The sequence below is a fragment of the Beta vulgaris genome, chromosome 6 (genome assembly GCF_026745355.1).
Source record: "Beta vulgaris subsp. vulgaris cultivar EL10 chromosome 6, EL10.2, whole genome shotgun sequence".
Lineage (NCBI taxonomy): Eukaryota > Viridiplantae > Streptophyta > Magnoliopsida > Caryophyllales > Amaranthaceae > Beta > Beta vulgaris.
In genome coordinates, this window is record NC_079207.1 from 7,739,879 (window position 1) to 7,765,815 (window position 25,937).

The following is a 25,937-nucleotide window of genomic DNA, read 5'->3' on the forward strand; positions in this document are numbered from 1 at the left end:
TTGCTCATTTGTTCATTTTGCTCATTCGTTCATTTTTCGCATTTGGAGTAAATAGTCTTGGGTGTACCATGAGCATGGTACACCCAGGTGTACTATAAATATTCTCCTCTATCTCTTACTTTATAACCCTTTTCGCTTTTCTCTTGGCCACATGTGGTATTCCAATGATGATTTATTAAGGTAAATGGGTCAGATAAAGTTTAATCAAGGTTTAGTAACAAAATTAGGGGTTAATAATAAAAATGTAATCAATCGTTAGTCATTAAGGGCCAAATATTTTGGGCATAAAACAACTGAATTGAACTAAACTGATTACAACTGAATTAAATTATAACTAATAGTAATGATAATAAAAAAATCAGGAATTGAACTGAAAATAAGTTGGAGAGATCCGACCCTAAAGATAGATAGTGAACCAAAGAAAATATGAAATATGTGTGAGTTTTGAAAAGTCATGGGATATATAATTGAGAACGTATTGTGTCGGACTCGTCCGACCATAATCTTGGTCGGACGACTTTCAGGTGGTTCCAATTTTTTTTCAGGTAGTCTTCATTTTTTTTCAGGTGGTTCCAATTTTTTTTCAGGTAGTCTTCATTTTATTTTCAGTTAGTCTTCTTTGTTTTTCAGTGGGTTTTTGTGCTTCAGTTAGACTTACTTGGGTTTCAGTTGGTCTTTATTCTTTTTCAGGTAGTCTACATTTTTCTTCAGGTAGTCTTCATTTTGTTTCAGTTAGTCCATTATTTCTTTCAGTTGGCCCATTATTTCTTTCAGTTGGTCCAACTGAAAGAAAAGAAAGTCCAACTGAAAGAAAACAAAGTCCAACTGAAACAAAACAAAGTCTAACTGAAAATGGAAAATAGGAAAAGAATGAAGAAAATTAGTGGGCTTCATCTTCAACATCACAATCAGCTTCATCACATACACTTCTTCAACATCACGACATTTCTGCTAGTCTGAAGTTTGCTGAGAAATTCTTCAATCCATCTGTCACATCCTCTTGCTTCTTGCTCATGGATCTTACATGAATGTTTTCAGCAGGATAATTATGGACCGAAGATGGGGATCTTAATCCATTATTGGCTGGTCGTGGATCAGGTTTTTGTTGTGATAATATCTTTAAAAGATCTATCTCTAACTCATCATCCTGCCTATGTCTACCCAGCTTATCAAGAGATTCCGATCTTTTCCCGTGAGATGTATTGCCGACTTGAATAACAGGTTGAGAACACGGAGTTTGTAAAGAGAGAAAAGAGAAGGAGGGAGAGAGTAAGAGAAGAGATTGATGGCGAAAATGCCGCTGCAGGCATGAAGAAAGCCACGTTTTTTTCATTTGGGTCAGCCCGTCTGACAGTAAGTATTTGGTCAGACGGTCTGACCCAATACTTTCACTATATAATTTATGTGATATGATGGAAATTAGTTAGAGGTATATGGTGAAAAATTCGAAAAATAATGAAATCAAATTATAACCGCCACATTAAGCAAAATTCTTCCAAAATTTAATTTGTTTAAACGCATGTTTGAAGGTTTCCCTCCTTATTCCCTTTCCAATTTTCCCAATTCAGTTCCTCAGTTTCCTCCCAAAGCCTCTTTTTCTCTCTCTCAATTTCCGCCATTTCTAGGGTTTCATCAGAACTCCTCAATTCCAGAAAACAAAGGAAGAAGAAGATGCCGATCGAAATGCCAAGAGGATTACCATTCTCAGTAGATACATGGACCCCCAATTCCAAATTTAAACGCCACCATTTTCTCACTCATGCTCATAAAGATCACTGTTCTAACATCACTTCTTATTTTTCATTCCCAATTTACTCTACTCTTCTCACCAAATCCCTAATTCTCTGCTACTTTCCTCAGGTTTTCCCAGTAATTGTATTTTTTCAATTTGTTCATTGTATTATATTTTGGCGGTAATTTTTGAATTTTTGATTTTTTTTTTTCCTTTTTTTTTGCAGCTAGATGAGTCGTTTGTTGAAATTGAGGTCGGACAGTCGATAATTGTTGATGATCCAGATGGGGCTTTCACTGTTACTGCATTTGATGCCAATCATTGCCCTGGTATATATGATTTTGTCCTTTTTGTTAGGTTTTTGTTGATCTTTTATATGGTGAATTTAAATATTCAATGAGTTTGTGATATTGATTCTTGATGTAACTAGGAATGAAAGAAGAAAATAATTTTGGACTTATGTTGATGAATTTGTAGTGATTCTAATGATCGTGCAGTTTTGGTAAAGTGTCAATTTGGTTTGTTTTAACCATATCTTTCTGATTGTGGTTAGTTTGTTTTATATTATTGATTGATTGTGACCTGAGTTTGTTAGAACTTGCAATTTTATTGATGTGTTCAGTGTTGTTTTGCCAATGGACTTCAGCTAGAACAGCTATTGATGTTTGCAAACTGAGTTACTTGGTATTGTCTTTTGCTTGAGTTTGATTGGAGTAATTATACGTTCTGATTGACATAAAGTCAAGCTGCTTGATGTTTTTTCGATGAGAGGTGAAAATGACAATCATGTTTATTATGTGGTTGCTATAATTATTTTTGGATCTTCAAACTGTAACTGTCCATGATCATGTGTTTTCAGCAAAAGGTTTACTCGTGGTGACCATGCCTGGTGGTTTGTGGTAAAAGCTTCCACTTTCTATAGTTTTTGTCTTTTTGAGCTTCCGTGTTTAATGCCTGTTCTTCTTACTATAGTTCAATTACTTCAATATGTTTACATTATCTGAATACAATCCGGGAAGCTTTATTGACAGTTTGTACTTGTTGATGTGGAATTTTGAACTCCAGGGGCTGTGATGTTTTTGTTTGAAGGTTTATTTGGCAATATTCTTCATACTGGAGACTGCAGACTCACTCCCGAATGTCTGCAGAACTTACCAGAGAAGTATATTGCGAGAAAAGGGAAGGAGCCCAGTTCTCAACTTGATTTTGTTTTCCTAGACTGTACATTTGGCAAAAGTCTTATGGACATCCCGAGCAAGCAATCTGCTCTTCAGCAGGTATTTTTGTAAAATTGTTGTCCATCAATAGCTTATTCATTGAAGCAGGCTGATTCGATGTATTTGCCCTTCTTTGTGTTGGTCGGGGGGGTGTGGGACCATCCCATGGGGTGTGTTCAAACTTCAGAGCCTATATATGTTTGTGCATGAAGTGTATGTCTGGATGAGTTCGAAGTGTTTTTTCCTTTCATCTGTTTTCAGATATGAATATCTCTTAGCACTTGATTTCAATATATGATTGTTTAGTATCTTTAACATGTCGGCGTTCATGCAATGAAACAGGTTATTAATTGCATATGGAAACATCCTGATGTCCCGACTGTATACCTTACTTGTAATATGCTTGGCCAGGAAGAGGTACTTGTTAAAGTTTTTCAAACATTTGGGTCCAAGATATATGTTGATAAAGCCAAGCACCCAGACTTTTACCAAGCTTTGGGACTTATAGCTCCACAAATCATTTCCGAGGATCCTTCTTCTCGTTTCCACTTGTTTGAAGGTTTTCCCAAATTGTATGAAAAAGCAAAAAAGAAAATTGCAGAGGCCCGTGAGAATATGCAGCCCGAACCTCTCATAATACGACCTTCAGCACAATGGTATGCACGTGAAGAAACTGAGCTTACAGTCATGGAAAGGAAAATTTTAGAAAGATCAAACATTCCAGTGAAGGATCAATTTGGTGTCTGGCATGTTTGCTACTCTATGCATTCCTCCAGACAAGAATTGGAGTGGGCTATGGAACTTCTATCTCCTAAATGGGTTGTTTCAACAACTCCTGAGTGTCGAGCTATGGAGCTGGAGTATGTTAAGAAACACTGCTTTAACAATCGAGCTTCTGATGATCGTTTCTGGAAGGTTCTCGATATTACTGTTAAAGCTTCTTTAAAAGCAGATGTATTGTTAAAAAGTACTGATGGGTTCTCTTCTGCTGCGGTAACAACTAATACTGCGGCTTCTGAAGAACTTGAGCTGCAAGTACCAAAGGCATTGATTAACCAGGATCAGCTCTTGAGTTTGCCTCTTCCGAGTAAGAAGCCACCAATAACCTTATTTGGACGAGCAAGACTTGGTTATGAAACTTGCATCTTGGCTGAAGAAATTAAAAGTACGCGTGCAGAAGATTCTTGTATCGATGTGGCCACAGAGGAGGTAAAACAGAACGTACTATCTTCTGATGATATGCAAAATATAATTGACAGGCCCAATGAGAACAAAGTAGTCGTGGAAGATGCTGATCTTGAATCTGACATGTTAAGAAGGGATGCAGTAGTTTGTAAATCTGTTCCCAATTCTTATGTTGGATCGAATGGGTTCAGTGACAACTTGCAGAGGCTGTATAGGTCTATGCATGTACCTGTGCCTCGACCTCTTCCTTCCCTGGTCAAACTTATGAATTCCAGAAAACGTGCCAAAAGACAGTTCGAGATTTAGTTAATATTCCATCACAATTGAAGAATGAGGACTAATTCTTCCTATACCCTGTTCCTGTAAAGATTTGTCATTTGCCCAAGAACAGAAAGGGTTTATAACTTTAGAATTGGTAATTAGGGGTATAGTACAAATTTTTTAAGAACTTAATTATAGCACAGAGTATTCTTTCATTTTCTGGATAAGAACTAGTTTTACCCTGTATGCGGCACAAGTTTACCAAAAGTGAAATGATGTATCATATAGCGCCATGTGAGTGCTGAGATGGAGGGTGTCATGTGGCTGAGTAATGTGAAAAATAGGAGTAACAATTTGAAATCATCAAGTATAGATGTGTATTGGATGTTGTATTTATTGTATTGGATGTTATTATTATTATTCCTTTATGAGAAAATGAGAGTATGAGACTAAGAAAGAGAAGGTTGAGTCTCTTTTGATATTAGAAAATACTAAATTGATTGAGATGTAATCTGTGGACTCATATCTCATCCTCTTATTCCTCTGCAACTGGTTCAGGTACCAACTTTTCTTTGGAGTTAGCTGTTAGGCTATACGGAAAACAGTTCTCCGCTGAATATGTGAGGAGGGGGAATTTTGGTAAATTTACTCGGTGAACAAGTACTCCATTTAGCTTTTCTTTATGAGACTGATATCACAAAGCAGGTACAGACTATAGTTTATGAAATTCACTCTTTAACTTGAAATTTATAGCCTTTTTATTGGGTCATATATTACATTTTTCAAAATTTAACTGTCGCTGATTGGTAAATGAACTCTTCTCCTCAAGAAAGTAACTGTTGTGATGGTTCTTGAATATCTGTATCACATCCTCTCGTAATCAAGTTTGTCAGACTGCACATATACATAATTCATCAGAAGATGAAAACTTGAAATACTTGTATGATTTACAGAATTCATGTACATAGCCAAGATAGGGTAAATACCTTTATAAGCATATCTGTAGGAAGCCAAGCTGGTGATGTTGGTATTCCAACCCAAGAAACCTGCAAGTTCACAAAATCCGAGTTTTAACAATTTGAACATTCCTAAAATTCCCAAATCCCAGCATACATTGTACCTTGCCATTTCACTTGACGCGAATCATCCAAGTATGCACAAATTAAAGCAGACAAGTTCTTGATTAGATAGTCTAACAGTTAACTTATTGTGAAACCGAGGTGACTTATACTTATGTTTAGGGGTGACGTTTTGGGAGTGTCTTCATAGTATGCTTAATAATAAGTAGTACTTGGCCTAGTAGTAAGTGATGTTCATCAAAAGTTCAAGACATCATGGGATCAAACCCGCCTAAGGGTTTGTTGGAGTAGGGATTCGGGATTCCATCATTCCTTCTCCACATTCTCAAAGGAGCCAAATCCTGTACGCCAGTTTGGTTGATCCACAAGAGAATGTGGCTCAATAGAGTTTTTCTCTTCATCATAATAATATCAAGAAAGTTTAAGTTACTTACAAGTGCATATTCCCCTGTCTCAAAAAAGCGTATATCCAGGATCTGTGTTACAAATAAAGTTGCTATATAAGAGAATATTCTGCATTACAAACTTCATCTGTTCCTAGGATTAAGTTCAAGTACTCTAAAGCTTTACCTCTCCACGGTCCTCGTAAATGTAATCCAGCCCTTTGTAGTATGGTGGATGTCCAACTGATAGATACTGATCATTCACAAAACACAAACATGTTTTCATTCATCGGTTGCATATAAAACTCGAAACGAAGATCATTGAAATCCTTACAATCTGTTAGAGAAATGGTCTTTTAAAAAAGGATTCTCATATAATCTTAAGTTCAATGTTTTTGAATAAATATACTTCATAATACAATGAAATTATAAGCCAGAAAACAATTTTTTTATAATTAACATATCAAAATGAAGTTTGTTGAGGAAAAAATACTCACATTGATGCTATTAAGGTACTTCTCCTTCTCCACCCTTACAATCTGGCCTTTTTTCACTGCCCAAATCAATAAGAAGGAATTAAGTCAGCTAATTAACCATATTTTATAAGAAGTTGTTCCAAACATGAACAAAAAGAAATATGAAATCTGTTTTGTAGACAGTTTACAATATATTAGGCCATGAATCCTTACTAGGCCAATATTTTTATGTGATAGTAAAGGGCTTCATGACCTAATATATTATTAATGAGTTGAGCCAACTCGCGAGTCAGATACTAATATATTATTAATGAGTTGAGCCAACTCGCGAGTCAGATACTTTTGAAAGCTCATAAGCCTCAAATCGAGCTCGAGTTGAACCCATATTGAGTTTATTTTAGTTCAACTCAATTGGTGATCAACTTGTTGGAGTTGAACCCATTTCGACTTGAGTTAGAGTTCAACTCAAATTGTGATCGACTCGCTCGAGTAGCACTAAAAAGAATTGAAGAAAATACAATACACCCACTTGAATAGACAGGCTTTGGGGGCTTTTTAGGGGGAGGTTTGTCATTGGAACTGTCTTGAGTTTTAGTTTCTGTGAGTTTCTGTGTACTATCAGCTTCAGCTTTGACACATATTCGACGTCGAAACGAGATACTTTTAGTGGTTTTAGGGAAAGAAGAGAAGCAAGAGAAAGCTTGGGGGTTTGGAAGAGTTGTAGAGAAAGCCATAAGAGGAGAGGAACAGAGTTTTGAAGGCTATAAAAGGCCACTCTTTTTTGGTTGTACATTCTAGATAAGAAATGGGAAAAAGAGAAATTAGTTATCTTCAATCGTTTGAGTTTTAAGGGCCAGATTTTAAAGACAAAAATTGGTTGAATTGGCGCTTTATGTATGATGGCAAATGACTAAATATTGTCCATTTTTACACTTCTTTTTGAGAAACTTCTCAATGAATTACGGTGATTTGGAACATAAGAGTAGAAGTCTTATGCTTATGCTGTTATGCATACACTATAGTAGTATATATTGGAGGTGGATGTCATCTAATTTGATTGATAAAGTCTTGTGTGGAGTGGTATTCAAGACTTGAGATCGGATTATGTCTACGTCATTGTCTTTAGTTACTCATTTATGCAAAAAAAAATACGCTATATTTGGATTGGAACTTCTTTTATTTTTGTCCCAGTCTTTGTTTAAATATAATTTGATAGATTGATAAAAATAATTTTTGTGTCTTATTTTTGTAAAATCATGTATATGTATAAAATTGGTATGTGAAAAGTATATACTACCTCTGTTTTTTTAAATTGTTACGCTTTCTTTTAGCCGATTCCATTCAATTATTACACTTTCACTTTTTCGTTATATGGTAACCTATCATGTCAACTTTTTACATTTTTCTTCATATGAAAAAGAACTCATTTTCGCGAAATAGACTTTGGAGGTACAAAATATAGTTTACACATGTGATTAGATGGCTCAAGTCATCTCAATTTACTAAACTAAGGATCTTTTGGTCTTTCCACGCGTTGTTCAGTGGTGATTCTGGTGAACAAGGCACCATGTAGCCTTACCCTAATATTAGCATGTAAAAGTATATTATCTATAAAACTTCTAAAAAGTACTACCAAAGTATTTCATTCGTTTCATAATATAATGCTTATTTCTCTTTCTTTCAAATTAAACTTTAAAATCTATGACCAAATATTCTCATCAATATATAAAAATCATATTCATGTTGGATCCATTAGTTTCGTCTCAATGTATACTTTCATACTATCAACTTTTAGCGTATTTTTTTATTAATACAAAATTAAAGATATCAAAGGTCAAAGTATATCTTGGACACTGTACAAAAAGAAAACAAGCACTCTATCTTTTTTTTTATTCATATGAGCCTCGAAGGCAGTACAAAGAAATGGAATGGAATTCAAACCTATGACTTATCGTTTACAACACATCAATCTTAACCACTCGACCAAAACATCATTGGTCGAAAACAAGCACTATATTATGAGACGGATATAGTATTTAGCAAATGGAACACTGATTTCATATTCTTTTCAAAGAAGACAAAACTTACAATTCTTGAACTTGTTATTTATTCCTACAGCTAGTAATTAGTAGAGTGGGCAAGGTGTAAAATGAATTTGCCCATTCTCCTGCGCGCCACACCACCACCACCTGCCGCACTTCCTCCTACAGTGTCTACAACTAGGTTCTCATCTTTCTCGCTAATCTTTCAGCTAGACATTTCGTCGAACACTTTGTACGCACTAATCAATATTCAATACCTAGTACTAGTAGTTCTCCTTGTTCTCTTCTGCTTCTGATTTTTGATGGGTTGTTTGTTTTACATTCTCCTAATTACAGAAACTTGAGTACTGAAAGAGAAAACTACGCAATTTGGGGACAAAACTTGAAATTTTCCATTAAAACCAAACAAGGTGGAAGTTTGCCAATACTTAAGAATTGTTCAATTCAGATACCTTCAGGTCAATTATGGATGCTTCTTGGACCTAATGGGTGTGGAAAATCTACCCTTCTCAAGGTTAATTTTATGTTACTTTGGGTTGATTTTTGTTCATGTAGCTGGGTTTTTCTTGGTTTGTTTATGGTTTTCTGGGTTCATATATGTTGGTGCAGATATTGGCTGGCCTGTTGAAACCAACTGATGGGAGTGTTTATGTTAAGAAGCCCAAAAGTTTTGTTTTCCAAAACCCAGATCATCAGGTCAGTTATAGGCTCTTCTGTAGGAATTATTTTTATTATGCTCATGCTTGCTTTTTTTTGTTGCTGTGTTAGTTAATAGTATTAATGTTACGGTGTACAAGTCGTAGTTGTGTGCCTGTGTTACTCGGACTATCTAGAAGGGTTTATCTAGACATATCTATCTAGAAGTGTTTATTTAGAGATAATATTTAATAGTATTATTATTAGTTTATGATATGTTTTCCTAGTCCTACCAAAGTTAGGTTTTATATGATTACTATATATCTTACACATTAGGGAGAAAAGTAACATGAATTCTTTAAAAGCTAGTGAATGAGTGAATAGTTGTTTGGTCAGTATAAAAAAAACCAAGGAAAAATTTGCAAAAACGTCTAGGAAGTTTTAATTCCCACAAAAAAAGGAGGAATTTTTTTATATAGAGCGTCTTAGGTAAGTGAAACGTTCCCATTTCCTTCTTATGATCAACCAAACAACTTTGGACACTTGCTAAAAAAGCTACTACATGGGAAAAACAATTCCTAGGATATCTTATTTCGCATATGTATCATTTAGCTGTAGAGAACTAAGATGAATGTATTCGGTTGTGGCCAAAGGGGTGGCCTGAGAATCCCCTTGAAATTCTATAGATATACTTGAAAGATTGCTTGGGAAGATGTTGATGTATTGTAGTGCAGTGTAAATCCGTAAAGGCTGAACCCCTGAGCCTTTGATGGAATTTGTACGCCCAACTTTTTTGGTTATGAACCAGTGAGCCGCAAAAGTTTAATACAACGAAATAAAAAACACCATAGCAAGCTAGTGCAGTTTTCATGTTTATATTGTGCAATGGTGTTATCTTTGACAGGTAGTGATGCCGACTGTCGAAGCTGATGTTGCGTTTGGCCTTGGTAAATTTGATCTGACCTACGAAGAAGTTAAATCCAAGGTTGCAAAAGCGTTAGATGCTGTGGGCATGTCTGAGTATTCAGAAGTATGTTTCTGGCATAATAATCTTTGAGCTTTCAAGGGTGCCTAAAATTGAGCAGTAATGAGTTGTTCAATGATTTACTAGAGGCAAGTGCAAACTCTCAGTGGTGGTCAGAAGCAGAGGGTAGCTATTGCAGGTGCATTAGCTGAAACATGCCAAGTACTGTTGCTAGATGAGCTCACAACATTTCTAGATGAAAGTGATCAGGTATTGTTTTACAAATACTTTCTGCATAAAAAAAAACCTAGTTTCATGAACTGAAGATGATCCTCATTCGAATCGATAGGTCGGAGTTATCAAAGCAGTGAAGAATTCCCTGACGAGCTCTGGAGAAGTAACTGCTTTGTGGGTGACCCATCGCTTGGAAGAACTTGAATATGCAGATGGTGCAATCTATATGGAGGATGGGAGAGTGGTGAAGAATGGCGATCCTTCGGCGATTTTGGATTTTATCAATAGACAGCAAGCATTGTACATTGAGAAAATTAATTCCTGAGGATCTATTACCAGTTTAATTTTTGTTTCAAGCTAAAACTTGATTATTTTCTCTTGTAAACCTGTTAGGGGGAAGAACCACTTTTAACTTCTTGCTCTTGAACCTTTTATTTTGCCACTCTACTAGAGAAAAGCTTACAATTTCTAACGCGACCATGCAACCAAAACCGACGGGCAACTTGTTTATAGTACATGCATGCAAATATGACCGTGTGCATGGCTTAATATACATTTGGTGATTGTAGCTTTGCTAGTATAAAATGCCACCATTTGCTGAAGATCTATTCTGCTTTGCTGCTAGTTTTTACAAACATGCACTACAATCTTTTGAGAACATAAGGATTATTGTTATTCCAAAAAAAAGCTTCCCTTCCTCCTAAAAAAATCCATATTAAGGAACACTCTAGCACCACACAGCAACCTGTATGACAAAATGGGAAAGAAAGATGCTCCCTGAAAACTAACTGTAAGAAAGGAAATGAATGGCTAAAGACCGCCATTTTGATCTGGTATGCTTTTGAGAGAGAAGTTACAAAGGAACTCCAGGATTGAGGCAACTAATTTGTATATCAACCCCGCATTTATCTGAGAAAGGAAATGTAAATCCTAAAAAGAATCATAAATTTGCAAATTCTTTTCTCGTAGAAACCATCTATAATAACAGTACACAGGGATCCAACACTTTGCATTGCCACTGAAAGTAGATCCTGCTCACCAGAATTTTGCTACAACTCTTTTACCATCTGCTCCTGCAAAAAGTTCTCTGTTTCTTAAGAAATATGCAAGAAAATTATATCACCAAGTCCTGCATGCACACACATATCCAAGGTAAGATTGGGCAAAGCCCGAAAAAATTGGCACAAAAGTAAAAATTGGCACAAAAGTATACACATCATACAGTGTGCGATTAACGGTTGGAACTAGAAAATGTAGACATAAACTTTGAGAATTGCATCGGTGAACAAAGCAATAGGCATTTGATCAAAACAAGAAGCAAAAAGGCAAGATGCTATGGTTGATTTGTAGACTTTAATTGGATCTACCCAACTTAATCGAGTGCATCCGAAATAAATATTCCTTCAATAGACTAGATTCTAGGTTTATTGAATAATAAGTTGACAATTGAATGAAGCCAAAAGTTCACAGGAAAGAACAGAACAAGGAGAGCAGCAAGGAGGAAACGTAAAAGGGAAAAAGGAACAATTCAACAAATGCACCAGAAATCTCACAAAATCTCCCAACAATTTGTTATACAAATAGTAGAGTTATTGTACCCGCTAATGAATCTCAGTAATGCCTAGCAATAACTATTAAGTTTTCCAAAAAAAAAAAAGAGATTTTGGACAGCACATTAGTCAATTCTATCATTCACACTAACATTATACATTATAGGTAAGAGTGACGTAAGACGGTCTCTTCCAAGACTTGCTCAAACAAAAATGCCAACATAATTAAACTCTTTAAGAACCAGTATATAAACTGCTCTAGGCCTTCTCTTTACACTTCTCAAATTCCAAGTTACTCAAAAAAAATCACGATTTCTGTCCACCAAGGGTAACAATCTACCGAAAGAACCTTTTTTCTTTTTAATCTGCTAAGATAAATTATATTAACGTCCTCTCACAAGGTACCTAAGTACAACCTACCCCAAACCCCCCAAACCCCCTTGATGAGAATCGAACTTGGGTGAAAGATTGAAGGGCTTACCACCCTTTCACTTCCTCATTCTCAATGAATGGCCCATATGTATACATTTGAAAAGCAACATAACAAGGTATACAGGGCTATAAAAATATCTCTAACTATTCCATACATTAAACTCCAATAGAAAACATTCCAATTGCACTGAGTAATCATATTTGAGTATTTGACTATCACCCAGGAGGCATATTGGCTCAACTCATTGGCTACTGTCAGATGGTAGCAGAAAGCTAATCAAGACTCTCACAATATCATCTCAAATGGAATACACTAAATTTATATCTGATTTATAATATAACAAAAGTTGAAAAGACAACAATCATCCCTTTTTGATGGTTGAAGTTGATTATATTGAAGTCAAAATGACAAAAGTGCCCTGTGCCCTAGTCATACTTAAAAAGTTACATAAAAGGGAGGGTTTCTTAAAATGTGAAAAATCAATTACATAAGGATTCAAAATAAAGTCTAGAGCACAACTATAAGCCCAAAATCCCCATAATAAACATGAACTAGTTGTCGCTTATAACTCATAAGAGAGTGGCGGATCAAGGAGACTAGCTGATCCATGAAACACTTTGAATTTTGGCATTCCAATAAGTTGGCCAGGAGGTGCAGTAGTAATTGCTAAGAGGGAGATAGATAGGAAATAACAAGAACACAAGAAGGTTGGGAAGCTAGAGAACCGGGAGAAAGTCAACCAAATCTGCACTAAAACTTTAAAATCAAGATATCTAAATATTCTGTAGAGTATCATATACTACCTCTGTTTCAAATTAATTGTTACACTTACACTTTTCACGCATGCCAATGCAAAACTTTGAGGACATGTATCTTTAGTTTTGTATTTGTAAAAATTATAAAAAGTACATATTAATAAAATACATACTAATACGAATCTAACAAGATCCCACATGACTATGTTTTTATTCACGTATAAATCACAAACGAGGGTCAAAGTGCAATTTGTGAATAGTGTAAAATGTCAAAGTGTAACAATTAATTTGAAACGGAGGTAGTATAAGCCTATCGTGTTCATTCCTCATAAACCTTCGGAGTTTCTCTCTTATGGTTCTCACAACTCACTAATATAAGAGTTATGTTCTCAAACAACTAAACATCGTATTAATATTAGGGCATAAATAGTTTCCTAATCAAAGTCAACAAACACATTTCCAGAGAATATGACTACACGGTCATGTAATATGGTCCAAAGACAAGTTTGCTCTCGACATAAGGCGCAATTGCGCAAGGCTGTATGATCTGCTCCCCAACATTGACAAACTTCCGACGCCACTATACGGCCAATCTACCGAACCCCACCGTCGTGCTGATCTTCAAATGGCTCTTCCAATCCGAACTGTTTCCACCAATCTAACGGAGCCATCATACTTACTAGAAGCAATAGATGATATTTTGAAATATGAGAGGAGTCCCAGAAAACAAAATCAAGACCCCATGTTCAAAATGTGGACCCAATTCAGATGGCACACATATACTTCACTTGTTAATCCCAAAACTTGTGATAACTAAACCAAGTGCAAACTATAACAGCGTGAGACAACACTCTACAATCAAGAGTCATAACCCATGATCAGACACGGACGAATAGAATGGTCAGGTACTAGATAACAATCATAACATCACACTGATCTATTGATTCTACGTGTAAGGTGTTCATAATAATCCATCATCATTCAACTTGTACCTATATTATCAAGTTGTCGGGCCTCCTACAGAATGTAAGCAAGCAAATTTCCGGATCCTGGACTACTTACCATTCACAACTGTAGCTTACATGCTAAATCCAATGGTCATCTCATCGATTAAGGAACAATCATGGTTCCATAAGAACAATAAATGCTAAAAGAACTAAAGATATAAATCCTGATTGCAACATGCCCATCAATAAAGGCTAGTAACATGAAGAATTCCAAGTAAACATGACTTCCATTGTTGCTTTCTTTCCTCAGTCATTTAGTTTTATGATCAAACATTGAATCAATAAATAATCAAACAAACAATATAATAACTTCTAATAATTCTCACAAATGGTCTGGATTCTGGAATACATTATGCATATGTTTATACAATATCAGCATTGTTGAATTTGCATTACCACTCATTCTACATAATATAAGCTATCTTAAAGATCATCACTAGCTAATGTCAACAATCAATCAAATTTCTTAAAAAAGCACCATGAAATACTAGCACAAAGTATGACTAAGAACCAGCTATACCTCAATTATTGCAATGTCACTGAGCAGGGACATCCTTAGCAACATTTTCACCCTCAGCAGGAACATCAGAAGCACCCGCATCGGCCGCAGCATCACCAGCAGCAAACCCTTCCACAAGTGCCATCAACGTCGAAGACGGCCCGAAAAGCGAGCCAAGAAGCATCCCATGGGACTCCATTTTAGAAGGTGAACTCCTGAAAACCTCCAAATCCAAATGTCCATAAAGCTGACCACCAACAACAGCCCCAGGAAAATCATTAAACTCCATCTTTCCATCTTTAACAGCAGCTTTAACACCACCCATAACAGGGCCCACAGCATCTTCCTTCTTAACAAAGAGAAGAGAATTCATCCCCTTCATACAACTCCCCAATGCCTCAAACTGGGTCCCAGAAAAGGCCTTTGAAACCAGTGAATTCTTCACAAAAACAAGCTTTGCAGCAGATGGGTCAGAAGGAAGAGGGGTTTTTAAGGTTTTGAATTTGTTGGCTGAGAAGCCATGGCAGGGGAAAGGAGAGATAAAGTAGGAATCTTGGAGGTGGGATTTTAGGGTTTTGATGGCTCGGAGTTTTTGATGGAGTTTGGGTTTAGGGAGGGGTTTGTAAGGCGTCCATTTTGCGAAATGGCGGAGTTGATGGTGGCGAACTAGGGTTAGGGTTTGATGGGAAAGTGGGGTTGTGGTGGTGGAGATGGTGGCTCCCATGGTGGAGTGAGAGAGATGGAATTGTAGTGCAAATGGTGGAGGGATGGAGGAAATTGAGACTTGTCTAAATTTTGGCACACAAATTAGATCATAGACACAGTTGTATCCAAGTGCTAAACATTGGCTCAAAATTGCTTAACATCTCTCCGGCTTCGTCAAACATTTCCAACTTTACCCTTTTTTTCCTTTTCTTTTCCATACCACCACCTCCAGCCCCCGCCTCAAGTTCCACCGCCATCTCGTCAACCACCTATATTTTGAAAAAAAGGGGCTAAAGGACGAACGTCTGGCCAGCACATTCGACCCATGGCCCCAATTAAAATCATTTTCTTTTACGGGGTGGGTGGTGGCCAGTAGTTGAAAAAAGAGAAGGGTAAAATAGTAAATTCAAAGTGGAAACGAGGTGATTTTAAGTAGTTTTGGGGCGATATCTAACAATCCCCTGTACTAGTTGTATCATGTATGATGTTTGATATTTTTTTTTAAAAAAAAAGGTATGATTTTTGATTAACTCGGGCCTCGTGTACCCAATGACCGACCTGGAATAATATGGTGTTTGACAATTGAGTATTCAGATTTCAGGTCGAGTCATGGTTGTTCTTTATGCTGACTGCAAATGTAGGTATCTATTTATGAACACTCTAAGATGCAAAAATCAAAATATACAAGGTTCATTCACATGGACATTATATTATAATGAAGTGAGAGGAACATATAATAATACTGTTGTTAATTGAACATTTTCGAGTCCTTCAATCAAAATGTTCACTTTAAAAACTTAAAATTCAAAAGATTAATGTAAATTTAATATTTGCAACTTATCAATGAACATTTTAAAAATTTATTTTGAAAATTCAAACATGAATATAAATTTAGTATTTTACTTTTATTGTTGGTTGAACATATATTGTTGTTAATTGAACGTTTTGTGAGTTATGAATGCACATTTGCACGTTCTTCAAAATTCAAAATGTGTTTTCATTCAAAATGTTTATTGGTTGAACTTAATTTTGTATTGCGATTAACATTATGAAAAATAGAACATCATAATTGGATTTAATTCTCTAGCATTACAAACCTTCTTTTGATGAGTTGACTTAAAGTTCGTTAGGTCTAGTTATTAAAAATTAAAGATGTTCTTTTGATTTGACTTAACATTCATTTGCGTGCTAAATTTGACTTGTGAGCATAGTACTCAACAATTGTGTGCACCATGTGCATTTTGCAATTTTGGAGTTAATTTTACTTGAGGCTTTGTTTTCTAAACTAAATTGAAGTAAATCTATGAGAGAAATTTATCTAAAATGAACAAAATTGAATTAAATTTGTTTGAAGTACACTGAATTTTCAAAAATTCACTTCACAAGAAGAGAGACTTAAGGACAAAGAAACTAACGCTGAAATAAAGCTATCGATGCAATCTGACATTTTTATTAGATGTTCCACATTATATTAATATCCAAAAGCAATATTTAATTGTTATAAGTGTTAATCAAGGGTCAATTTAGGAAACCAAGCTAGTTTCTTTCCACCATATATAATTTTTTAAAACACATGATAACCATATAGAATTTCACAATATTATCATTTACCAATGATTTTTGTATAATTCCATTGACAAAACTGCTACTCCCTCCAAACTTTCTTAAATCTATACCATTTGTAATCTGCTCCCTATTCACATACTTTACACTAACTATCATTCACAATTCATACATAGAAAAAAATATACTCAATTGAAATCTTATTAAACTCATCTCAATACATATTTTTCAAACACCGATCTTTAATAACTTTTACTTGTTTATAATTACAGATACTAAATAGTCATATACGCTGAAAAGAAACAAGGTCAACATATTCAGCCCTTGTCAAATTATAAGAAGAAATAAAATGAGAAACATAGAACAGTGTTACTCTGACACTTTTATTTACCTTAAAAACGGGGTGTCATGTCTAAGACAACACTTAACTTCAATATTTCATTTAAAACTAAAAACTTGATTTTGTTTCTAAAAAATAACCGAATCGGATACTTGGACACTCATATCCGAGTATACGCTCAATCCGTGTTTGGATAACATAGGAAAAGAAAACCAAAGTTGTCCAAGGCCTAAAACTAGGCAGACCTCAACTAGAGAGGAAAGGGGGCGGGAGACGGAGTATTCAGAATTCACACTCTTTGGCTGCTCCTTTACCAATAATATTCAATGCCAACAACAAATGCTTGCTGACCAACCTATCATTGACCATTTCCCCGCATTATTTTTATGAACATTTGACAACCAAATCCAGTTTTTAAATATCAGGAGTTCTCACATCACTTTCTTCCCCATTTGTCCAATCCTTCAACTGAAAATTACACCCAATTCTTCATTTTTTAAACTCCAAATTTGGGTGAGAGTTCTTTCTCTGATTTTTTCCCCTCATTTTAAACCCCACTTTGAAGGATTTATGGTTGTTTCTTTAGTTCTTGACATTCTTATAGCGTTTTTAAGTGGCAAATAAGCTAGTGTATTAAGTTTTTTTAGTTGATAGAATCATAAAATTCTGGGTTTTGGTTGGCAAGATTTGAACTTTTTGTGGATATGGTGTTGGTCTTTTCCTTCTGTTTGAGCAGCTTTTAAGCTTTTTTGGCTTAAAATGGGTTCTGGGTAATACTTCTTTCCTTTTCTTGTTGAGTGTTCTTTGAGATTTTTAATGATGATTGTGTTTTCTATGTTTCAATTTGAAAACTGCCCTTTATTTCCTTGTTAGGTTTTGGTTAATGTAAGAAGGGTTTCTTGATTGATGCAATTGTATAATTAAAGATTTGTTGCTGGGAAATTATGTGTTGCTTATCTTTTGTTTCAACTAATTTTTCCATAGGTTTTTGTCACATTTGTACTGTTGTATTTATTGTATTAAAACATTGGTTTCTATACTGCTAACTGCTTGAGTTACTTGAAGGTTCAGATAGAAAAAGCCATCTTTGTGGTTTTGTTTGTGAAACTTGAGTTTGAGCTAATAATAGGTTGTTTGTCTTATAAAAAAACAGAAGAAACTAATATGTTGTTTGATTTTACTCTTTGACCTGATTGTCCATCATAAAAGGGTAGTAAAAGATTATGCCATGGGGGGCCGTGGCGGTTGTGGTGAATGAGAAGCTTTAATATGAGGTTTCAATTTGCTTAATTGTCAACTTCACAAGTCCTAGATGTCTTCTACTCTGCTAATAATAAATCACTCTGCTGTGATGGGAAAAACAAACCAAAATTGTTCAGTTTCCAGATATATGGATACAGTAACACGGCAAAGGAGAATCATGAGTAGAAATTAGTGAGAGACCTCTTATTTTATTGTGATGCAAGTGTCACTTTTATGAGTAAACAATTAATTTTGAATAGAATCAGAAGTGCACAAAGGAGAGACATATGGGGGAGAACATTCACTTGGAGGATTGAGAGCACATCTTTGGGTAATAAATTCCGTCCTTAATGTATCAAAACCAAGTAAACCGAAAGTTTTGAACTCCTCTTGTGACACTCAATTATGAAATTATTGCACTATCTAGTCCTGGTGGAAGATAATACATTAAGCAAGAAGTTGTGGGTCCAAGCTAATTGTCTCTGTCACCACACAACTTTACATTTTTCATTCTATTGCTTGTGTTTCTAATGAGGCTTCTGCCTTTGGGTCAGGTTTGAGATGGGTTGGTAGAAAAGGGGTCTGATTTAAACAATCTTAATCTATTTTTGCAGCCAGCAGATAGACTGTTTCCCTTGATTTAATTGCGTGCATTCAATGGAATATTCCATGAAAATGGATTACAAAGAAATATAACATGTTTGTCTCTGTAGGTATAATTTTTTGTGTTCCAATATATTTTTTTGTTTGTTCTATGTTTCTTCCCGTTTATAGTATCTAAGATTCCTCGTCTTGTGTAGATTTCTGAAAGATTTGGTATTTTCTAATTAATATTTGTGAAGACATTGCCTAGCTCATTTAGCTTGAGTCTACTAAATTGTTGATCCTGTGTTTCTTCTTATATCTAGGCCAATTTTGTCTACGAGGCTTTCTGGAAATGAAGATGATGTGGAAAATGGTATATTGGGAAAAGAGAAAGATAGAACATTGCGAACTAGCAAATCTCTTAAGATACCTAACCAGGCCTTATTGTCTGGGACGGCTTACTGCATTTCGTCCTGCAGCATGATACTCATTAATAAATTTGTCTTGTCCAGCTACAACTTCAATGCTGGTATATCTTTAATGCTGTACCAGGTAATTTCAACCATTTTCGTATTCCTATTGGATGCATGAATAAACCATATGTTCTAATCTTGGGAGGCCTCATATTTGAATTTATAATAGAAGCAAAAGCAATATAGCAAGTTTGCAAAATCTAACTGCCTTTTTTTTCTTTGTTTTTGTTGCAGAACTTTGTTTCAGTAATCATTGTGTCCACATTGTCCGTTTTGGGTGTTGTATCTACAGAGCCCTTGACATGGAAGTTAATTAAGGTCTGGATACCTGTGAATGTCATCTTTGTTGGGATGCTTATTACAAGCATGTTCAGGTGAGTAAATAACAATCACCTCTAGTCAGTGACAGTATACAGTGCAATCCCTTTACTTTTTGTAATGCATTTTCCCATCTTGAAGTCAATTACTGTCATTTTGCAGCTTGAAATACATTAATGTTGCAATGGTCACAGTCCTCAAGAATGTCACCAATGTAATGACTGCCGTTGGCGAGATGTATCTTTTTCAGAAACATCATGATAACAGAGTTTGGGCAGCTCTTTTCTTGATGGTATATCTCTCTTCTGAAATTTGTTCAGCTTGTCTGGCACTGATTTCATTCTGAAAGCATTTTTTATTAATGTTATAGCATATTGATGTTCTGTTATCTGTGTTCTTCCTTCTTTAATGCTTTTGTCTTCTATGTAATTACTAATTATGTATGTTATGCGTTAGGAAATTGAGAACTGTGTCTTGGCTTTCTGCAGATTATTTCAGCCATATCTGGAGGAATCACAGATCTAACCTTCCATGCTGTTGGCTATACGTGGCAATTTTTCAACTGCTTTCTTACTGCTTCATATTCCGTGAGTTTTCAATACAGTTCGTGTTCATGAATTTCATCTCAAGTTGCCTGTCATGCATCTCATTGGGCTTATATAATTATCTCTCTCTAGATGCCTAAGGCCCTTCTCTTCATAATTAATAATAATTTGAGTAGTTTGTTTCTATCGGTCTTTCCTGCAAGTCAGTTGAGCCTGACAAGCAACCTCTAATCAGTTAACAAAAATCAAGAAAGTGTTCCTACGTTGTTGGGTATAAACAAAGAATGTCAAGTATGATTTTGTCATCATCCAATTGTTTTCGAGTAGAACTTGCTACAAATGCAAGAACTGAATGTATCTGTTTGAATCTTTCCCCCCCTCCTTACCTGTCTTTCCTCTTTGATTCATCTGATTTCTCTATTTTGATTTGTTATATCTGTGATATCTTTTATGTGTATCCTATAAAATTTGAGTCTTTGTTTTTTCCATGAACTTTCTCGCCTTTGAATGTTTTAGTGTTACAGCTGCTTTGTTTTAATTGTCTTCTCTTCAGTAGCCACCTTCGTTCCAGTAGTCTAAGTCACAAAATTCTTGGTAAATGCTTTTGAAGAGATTAAGATGAATTTAAGGTTATAGTCAAGAACTCAAGAAAAAACCTCAAGAGTTCTGCTACCCTCGACTCAAGATGATTTCCTTTTTTGAAATCAGATCCCTGATTTTTTTTTGACCCAACTACATTACTACCTTCTCCATTTTTCCTTGGGTCTGCTGAAGTATGTCCATCTTGTCATATGCTGAAGTATGCTTACATGATTAGTGGTCTGACAAAGTAAACAAATTATTTTCAACTCCACAAGTTGATGGAAGTCAACAAACTATGTTCTAGAAATGACTTCTTTAGTGCCCCTCGGATCATATTCAGCTTAGTATATGATCTCAATTCATATGCGTCTCTTACTGGAAGTTATGATCTAGTTGCTATCCAGTGAACAATGCTGGCCACCAATTTCATTAATGATTCTTTCTTTCCTCTACTTCTTGAAAATTATGCGTAAAGTTCTTGTCAAATTTTGGGTAACAATAGACAATGCAATGTGTGCTCTATTACATTTATCTTTTGAACCTCAAAAGTTGTTGAAGGGAAGTCAACAAATTGTGTGTTTCATACACGCTCTTCATGTATGTTACTCGGACTCTTTATTTCAACTCAAGTACTCTTGTCGGATCTTTGACACTTGGACATGAGTGGGACACTTCCACACTTCATTTTGGGCCAAAAAAGCTAAAAACTTCCATAGAACGGCTGAGTCGGACACTTGAAAATGTTCCTGTGTCGGACATGGGTACCTGAGTACGAGTAACATGGTTATAAGGGACAATTAGCTGTGAGTTCTAGAAAGGACTTAATCTGTGGACTAGAATATTGCTCAACTTAGTATATGATCACTTTTTATATGCGTATAAATCCCATTGCATCCCTTTTCTAGTTGCGATTTGGTGAACAAAGCTGGCCACTGCACCTCATTAAAGCTTGTTTTTCCTGCCCCCTTGCATCCTTTGGGAGTTGTGCTTAATGCTTTTGTCAAAATGTTGGGTCATTATTGAGCATTTATTCCCGCTTTGTTACAGTTAACATTACGACGTGTCATGGACACAGCAAAGCAAGTCACCCGATCAGGAAACTTGAACGAGTTTACAATGGTTTTGTTAAATAACACTCTCTCATTGCCTTTGGGTCTTCTGCTTATTTTCATATTCAACGAGGTGGATTATTTGTATGAAACGTGAGTTCTCTTTACTGCCTTTACAATACATTTATTGACGATTTTGTGTCAGTTTTCTTCCTCCCTTTAAATTTAATTATGGTGGATTGATTGGCATATACTTTTTGCAATGTCAGTTCAGTTGATTCTTTTATGACTGCTGATATAGGTATAGCTATCAGAGTTTGAGAGGAGCTGATAATGTAAAGATGCTCGAATGCATTAAGGTGTTATGATTTATTTCAAACATAAAGGGCTAAAAGCACGACCAACCTTTTGTCCTTTGTTAAATAACTAATACAAACCTTGGTTTACAGTGAATATCCAAGGTTTTGAGGAACAAGAAATTCTCTTGTGGATCATATGTATTTACCATTTTGTAATGGTTTGGTTAATGCAGAAAGCACAACTCTCGCTCTGGTAGAAGGGAGGCTCTAATGTAGTGATATACTACCTCTAGTTTCTTTTAATTGTTACGCTTTCCTCTTTAGTCCGTTTTTTTTAATCGTTGCACTTATACTTTTTCCTTATATGGTAACCTATCACATTAAAATTTCACACTTTTCCACCTCATATACCCCACCACCCATTTTAATAATCCACCCAAAACCTTCTCACCTACTCTATTTTTCTCTCTCCTACGTTATTTCAATGCTTCTTTTGCATTTCCCAAAACCAAACATTCTTTTATTGTACTTCTATCTTGTTTTTTTGCACAATTTCCTTGGTTCTCTCCAAAGCGAAGTGTAACAATGAAAAGAAAATGGAGGGAGTATGTCTTATAAAGCCATGCCATAAACCTAAGACATACTATCTTGTTTTATTGTACTTCTATCTTGTTTTTTATACTTCTATCTTGTTTTTTTGCACAATTTTCTAGCTATGGCTCCTCTGCATTCCAGTGTTTTTATGCAAGATAACTTCTAGAACACTCACTACAGTGTAATCTAAGCTCTCTTGATTTCTTATAGATTATTTTTATCTAGTCGACATACTCAAAACTCCCATTTGATTTCCCTGGAAGTGGTGTAGCTATTATAGAGAACTTTTAGAGCATTTGAGAAGCATTTATTAGGGAAACACAGCCAAGGGGCTCAACTACAAATCTAACGACTTATGTAAAGAAGCCATGATGATGTTTTGATATAAACGTAGAGAAAATTTACATTCAAAGTTTTCTAACCTATGTCAACAGATAGGTAAGTGAATAGAAAAGGGAGTGTATAATTATTTTGCTTTTAATCGTTTTATTTTGAAGTTATAAATAGAATAAGAGTGATCTCAGTTTAAGTAGTAAAAGGTATCGTGTCAATTTTGTCTCTCTCTTTTTTGATTCGAGGACCTTTGCTTGTGGTGCTGTGCATTAGGCAGTATCAGAAATGGGATTATAAGTGACGTTAATAGATTATTTCTACTTTTTGGATGATATAGGACTCTAATGCTACCTTAACTGTATAATCCTCAATCTTTTTTTGTAACTTTCCATGACTCATTTGTTGGATTTTACTGACAGCCCGCTTCTGAAGCTGCCGAGCTTTTGGTTGGTGATAACACTAAGTGGGTTTCTCGGCCTGGCTATCAGCTTTACTTCTATGTGGTTTCTTCATCAAACAGGAGCTACTACTTACAGGTAGGCTGCATTATTCATATATCTTCATTGGAGACCGATCTACTAAACATTTAAATTGTATTGTACACTAGGGTCAGTGAATGTTGCTAAGAGATGAAGTGGAATTAGTGAACAATAATTCAAATCCCAAGGCGCTAAAATGGAATTAGTGAAACTCAATGTGAACTTTAACTAAACCTCAGGGAACTATAGTAAATTTTTTCTATAACGTCAGATCACCAAATTGGAATCTGTGAAATCATGGGGAACCAAAATGGCATTTCACTAGACCTCAGGGCAACACAGGGGAAAGTTACCTGAATTGTATCTTTGCACTACGGATAGTCAATGTTGCATGGAGATGGAAGAAGTTGTGCTTTTCTGTTTTTTCTGTGAACCGAAAAATAGGAAAACAGAGCAAAAGAACGAGAAGAAACAATTGGAACATAAACGATAATTTTATTCTATGATTAAAAGTCCTGTTCTTAAATGAAACCTTGTGCTTCCTACTCATTTAAGAATCTTAAGCTTTTCTATGAATTACCATAAGCATGAAGAGAATTTTAATGAATTTTCAATTACTGATGTTCTCTGCAATTTCCAGCCTGGTGGGTTCTCTCAACAAAATCCCTCTCTCAGTTACTGGCATACTTTTGTTCCATGTTCCAACTAGCTTGCAGAATTCTACAAGCATCCTTTTTGGTAAGACGACTTCCATCAGAAATCAATTTTGCAGTTGTGTCTTTTTGACCTGTATATTTATAAGCTCCTTTTGCATTCTCCAGGTCTTTTAGCTGGGGTGTTCTTCGCTCGAGCAAAGCTCAAGGAAAAATCTCAGTCGGGATAGTTCATTGGAATCCCAACTCAACGTGTAGTTAATTGATTAAAATCGTATCTCGGGCTAATGAGTTGAGCATCCTTTCGAGAGGAACTAATGAAGATCGATCATATATTCGTTTGTACAGGTTAGCTAAGTTTGTATAATGAAGGAAGATGCATGGTTGCTTCATCGATTGCTGCTCGAATACAATGTTCTCTTAGTATAGTATAGTTTAAGACACTACTTGTGTCCTGGCCCTATCTTTTCACATCTTTGATCAAGTATCTCTAGTTTGTTTCTTTCTGAGTGTTGTTGTGAACTTGTGATTAATCCTTTGGTATTTTTGCCACAAAGGAAGTTTGTAAAAGAATTGAATGGTCGAAGACCAGTGTGAATGTAATCACAAGTTGAGCTATTTCAGCCAATCAAGGAAGTAAAAAGTTGACATGTTCTCAGTTCAAACTCATATCATTTTACTCCACTCTCCTCCCCTAAAGTGTGAAAAAAGGGAAAGCTTAGCTTATATGACACGAACTATAGCGTAGGCGAAGAGAATTAGACAAACTAAAACTCGAGATTTTACTAGAACTATAAAATCTTCTTTATTGTATTACTTTTTTTAACTTTCGCCAATTTTTTCAATTCTCTCAAATGATGTTATTAGGAAGACACATTATGTAAGAAATAACTCGAAATTTTAAAATAACTACTCTATTTTATAATGGGATTAGATTTTTTTTGTGTAAAGCTAAAGCATTCTTCTTCATTATACAAAAGATATTTAACCACAGTATCTATCATGGACACATTTCTTCACCATAACATTCTATTCCAATCAATGGTGAGATTCAAGTTCACATTTGTTCACCACAACATTCTTTTCCAATCAATGGTGAGATTTATGCTCTATTATCATTCCCAAGAAGAATCCTGACTATATATTTGCAACACAATTGTTACAATCATGATAAGATTTTAGAAATAATTATTTGAATATCAATTCACTGAACCAAAAACTATTAAAAGTTTGTGACCATTTGATTAAATTTTAGATAGCTAAATTTTTGTCTAATAAGTTGAAGGCGCATTTTTATAGCTTTACAAAATGGGGACTATGACAATCTGATTTTTTGTTTGTTTGTTTGTTTGTTTGTTTGTTTAGCTAACTAAAATTTAGTCAAGTAGAAATTTTCTTACCATATTCCATCTATCCTCAAAGTTCTGTCCACTTTTCCTATTAATTTGATCCTCAACGGTCTTTTCACTTTCACTTTATTCTAGTTTGGACAAATTTATTGTCTCTCTTACCTTTTCTCACTGTGCCAAATAAATCCACTTTGTTCTATATGTAATTCCAACAATTTTTTTTTTATCTCTAACTCAAAGTAAAAAAAATAGACTCAATGTTAACAAACTCTCACATTTTTCATCATATTTTTTTTGATAAGAACAATTTTCTTGATTTTTGGTGTTGTCATAGATGGAAATAACTCAATAACACTAAGGAACGAAATGAGCAAT

At 35.2% G+C, this 25,937-nt stretch overlaps 5 protein-coding genes across 10 annotated transcripts; 3 read left to right on the forward strand and 2 right to left on the reverse strand.

Annotated features, from left to right (window-relative positions):
• The first annotated feature begins 493 nt into the window (after positions 1-493).
• Positions 494-4,944, forward strand: LOC104895399 (uncharacterized). 3 transcript variants are annotated; one of them, XM_048646054.2, is made up of 4 exons: positions 494-1,353; positions 1,959-2,061; positions 2,798-3,009; positions 3,292-4,944. In XM_048646054.2, the coding sequence occupies exons 1-4, from the start codon at positions 1,309-1,311 to the stop codon at positions 4,438-4,440; spliced, it is 1,509 nt and encodes a 502-aa protein (XP_048502011.1). In that variant the 5' UTR covers positions 494-1,308; the 3' UTR covers positions 4,441-4,944. The 3 variants fall into 3 exon arrangements, with proteins under 3 accessions (XP_048502011.1, XP_010680198.2, XP_019105684.2); XM_010681896.4 differs by lacking the exon at positions 494-1,353 and adding an exon at positions 1,396-1,860; XM_019250139.3 differs by lacking the exon at positions 494-1,353 and adding an exon at positions 2,592-2,631.
• A 104-nt stretch (positions 4,945-5,048) lies between these two features.
• Positions 5,049-7,146, reverse strand: LOC104895398 (hypothetical protein). Of its 2 annotated transcripts, XM_010681895.4 has the most exons (6): positions 6,863-7,142; positions 6,355-6,410; positions 6,045-6,110; positions 5,909-5,950; positions 5,382-5,441; positions 5,049-5,289 (listed from the first exon to the last, which is right to left on the reverse strand). In XM_010681895.4, the coding sequence occupies exons 1-6, from the start codon at positions 7,065-7,067 to the stop codon at positions 5,260-5,262; spliced, it is 459 nt and encodes a 152-aa protein (XP_010680197.2). In that variant the 5' UTR covers positions 7,068-7,142; the 3' UTR covers positions 5,049-5,259. The 2 variants fall into 2 exon arrangements, with proteins under 2 accessions (XP_010680197.2, XP_048502012.1); XM_048646055.2 differs by lacking the exon at positions 5,909-5,950 and having other exon boundaries at positions 6,863-7,146.
• Positions 7,147-8,376: 1,230 nt separating this feature from the next.
• Positions 8,377-10,621, forward strand: LOC104895400 (ABC transporter I family member 10). Its single transcript, XM_010681899.4, has 6 exons — positions 8,377-8,556; positions 8,712-8,889; positions 8,985-9,071; positions 9,916-10,041; positions 10,123-10,245; positions 10,325-10,621. The coding sequence occupies exons 1-6, from the start codon at positions 8,483-8,485 to the stop codon at positions 10,532-10,534; spliced, it is 798 nt and encodes a 265-aa protein (XP_010680201.2). The 5' UTR covers positions 8,377-8,482; the 3' UTR covers positions 10,535-10,621.
• A 379-nt stretch (positions 10,622-11,000) lies between these two features.
• Positions 11,001-15,269, reverse strand: LOC104895401 (50S ribosomal protein L10, chloroplastic). 2 transcript variants are annotated; one of them, XM_048646053.2, is made up of 2 exons: positions 14,475-15,269; positions 11,001-11,282 (listed from the first exon to the last, which is right to left on the reverse strand). In XM_048646053.2, the coding sequence occupies exon 1, from the start codon at positions 15,175-15,177 to the stop codon at positions 14,491-14,493; it is 687 nt and encodes a 228-aa protein (XP_048502010.1). In that variant the 5' UTR covers positions 15,178-15,269; the 3' UTR covers positions 11,001-11,282; positions 14,475-14,490. The 2 variants fall into 2 exon arrangements, with proteins under 2 accessions (XP_048502010.1, XP_048502009.1); XM_048646052.2 differs by having other exon boundaries at positions 11,001-11,338.
• Positions 15,270-17,335: 2,066 nt separating this feature from the next.
• On the forward strand, positions 17,336-24,882 carry LOC104895402 (GDP-mannose transporter GONST1). Of its 2 annotated transcripts, none has more exons than XM_010681901.4 (9): positions 17,336-17,831; positions 19,212-19,440; positions 19,596-19,735; positions 19,842-19,971; positions 20,168-20,266; positions 21,854-22,008; positions 23,501-23,617; positions 24,201-24,298; positions 24,382-24,882. In XM_010681901.4, the coding sequence occupies exons 1-9, from the start codon at positions 17,821-17,823 to the stop codon at positions 24,441-24,443; spliced, it is 1,041 nt and encodes a 346-aa protein (XP_010680203.2). In that variant the 5' UTR covers positions 17,336-17,820; the 3' UTR covers positions 24,444-24,882. The 2 variants fall into 2 exon arrangements, with proteins under 2 accessions (XP_010680203.2, XP_019105685.1); XM_019250140.3 differs by having other exon boundaries at positions 17,338-17,574.
• The last annotated feature ends 1,055 nt before the right edge of the window (positions 24,883-25,937 follow it).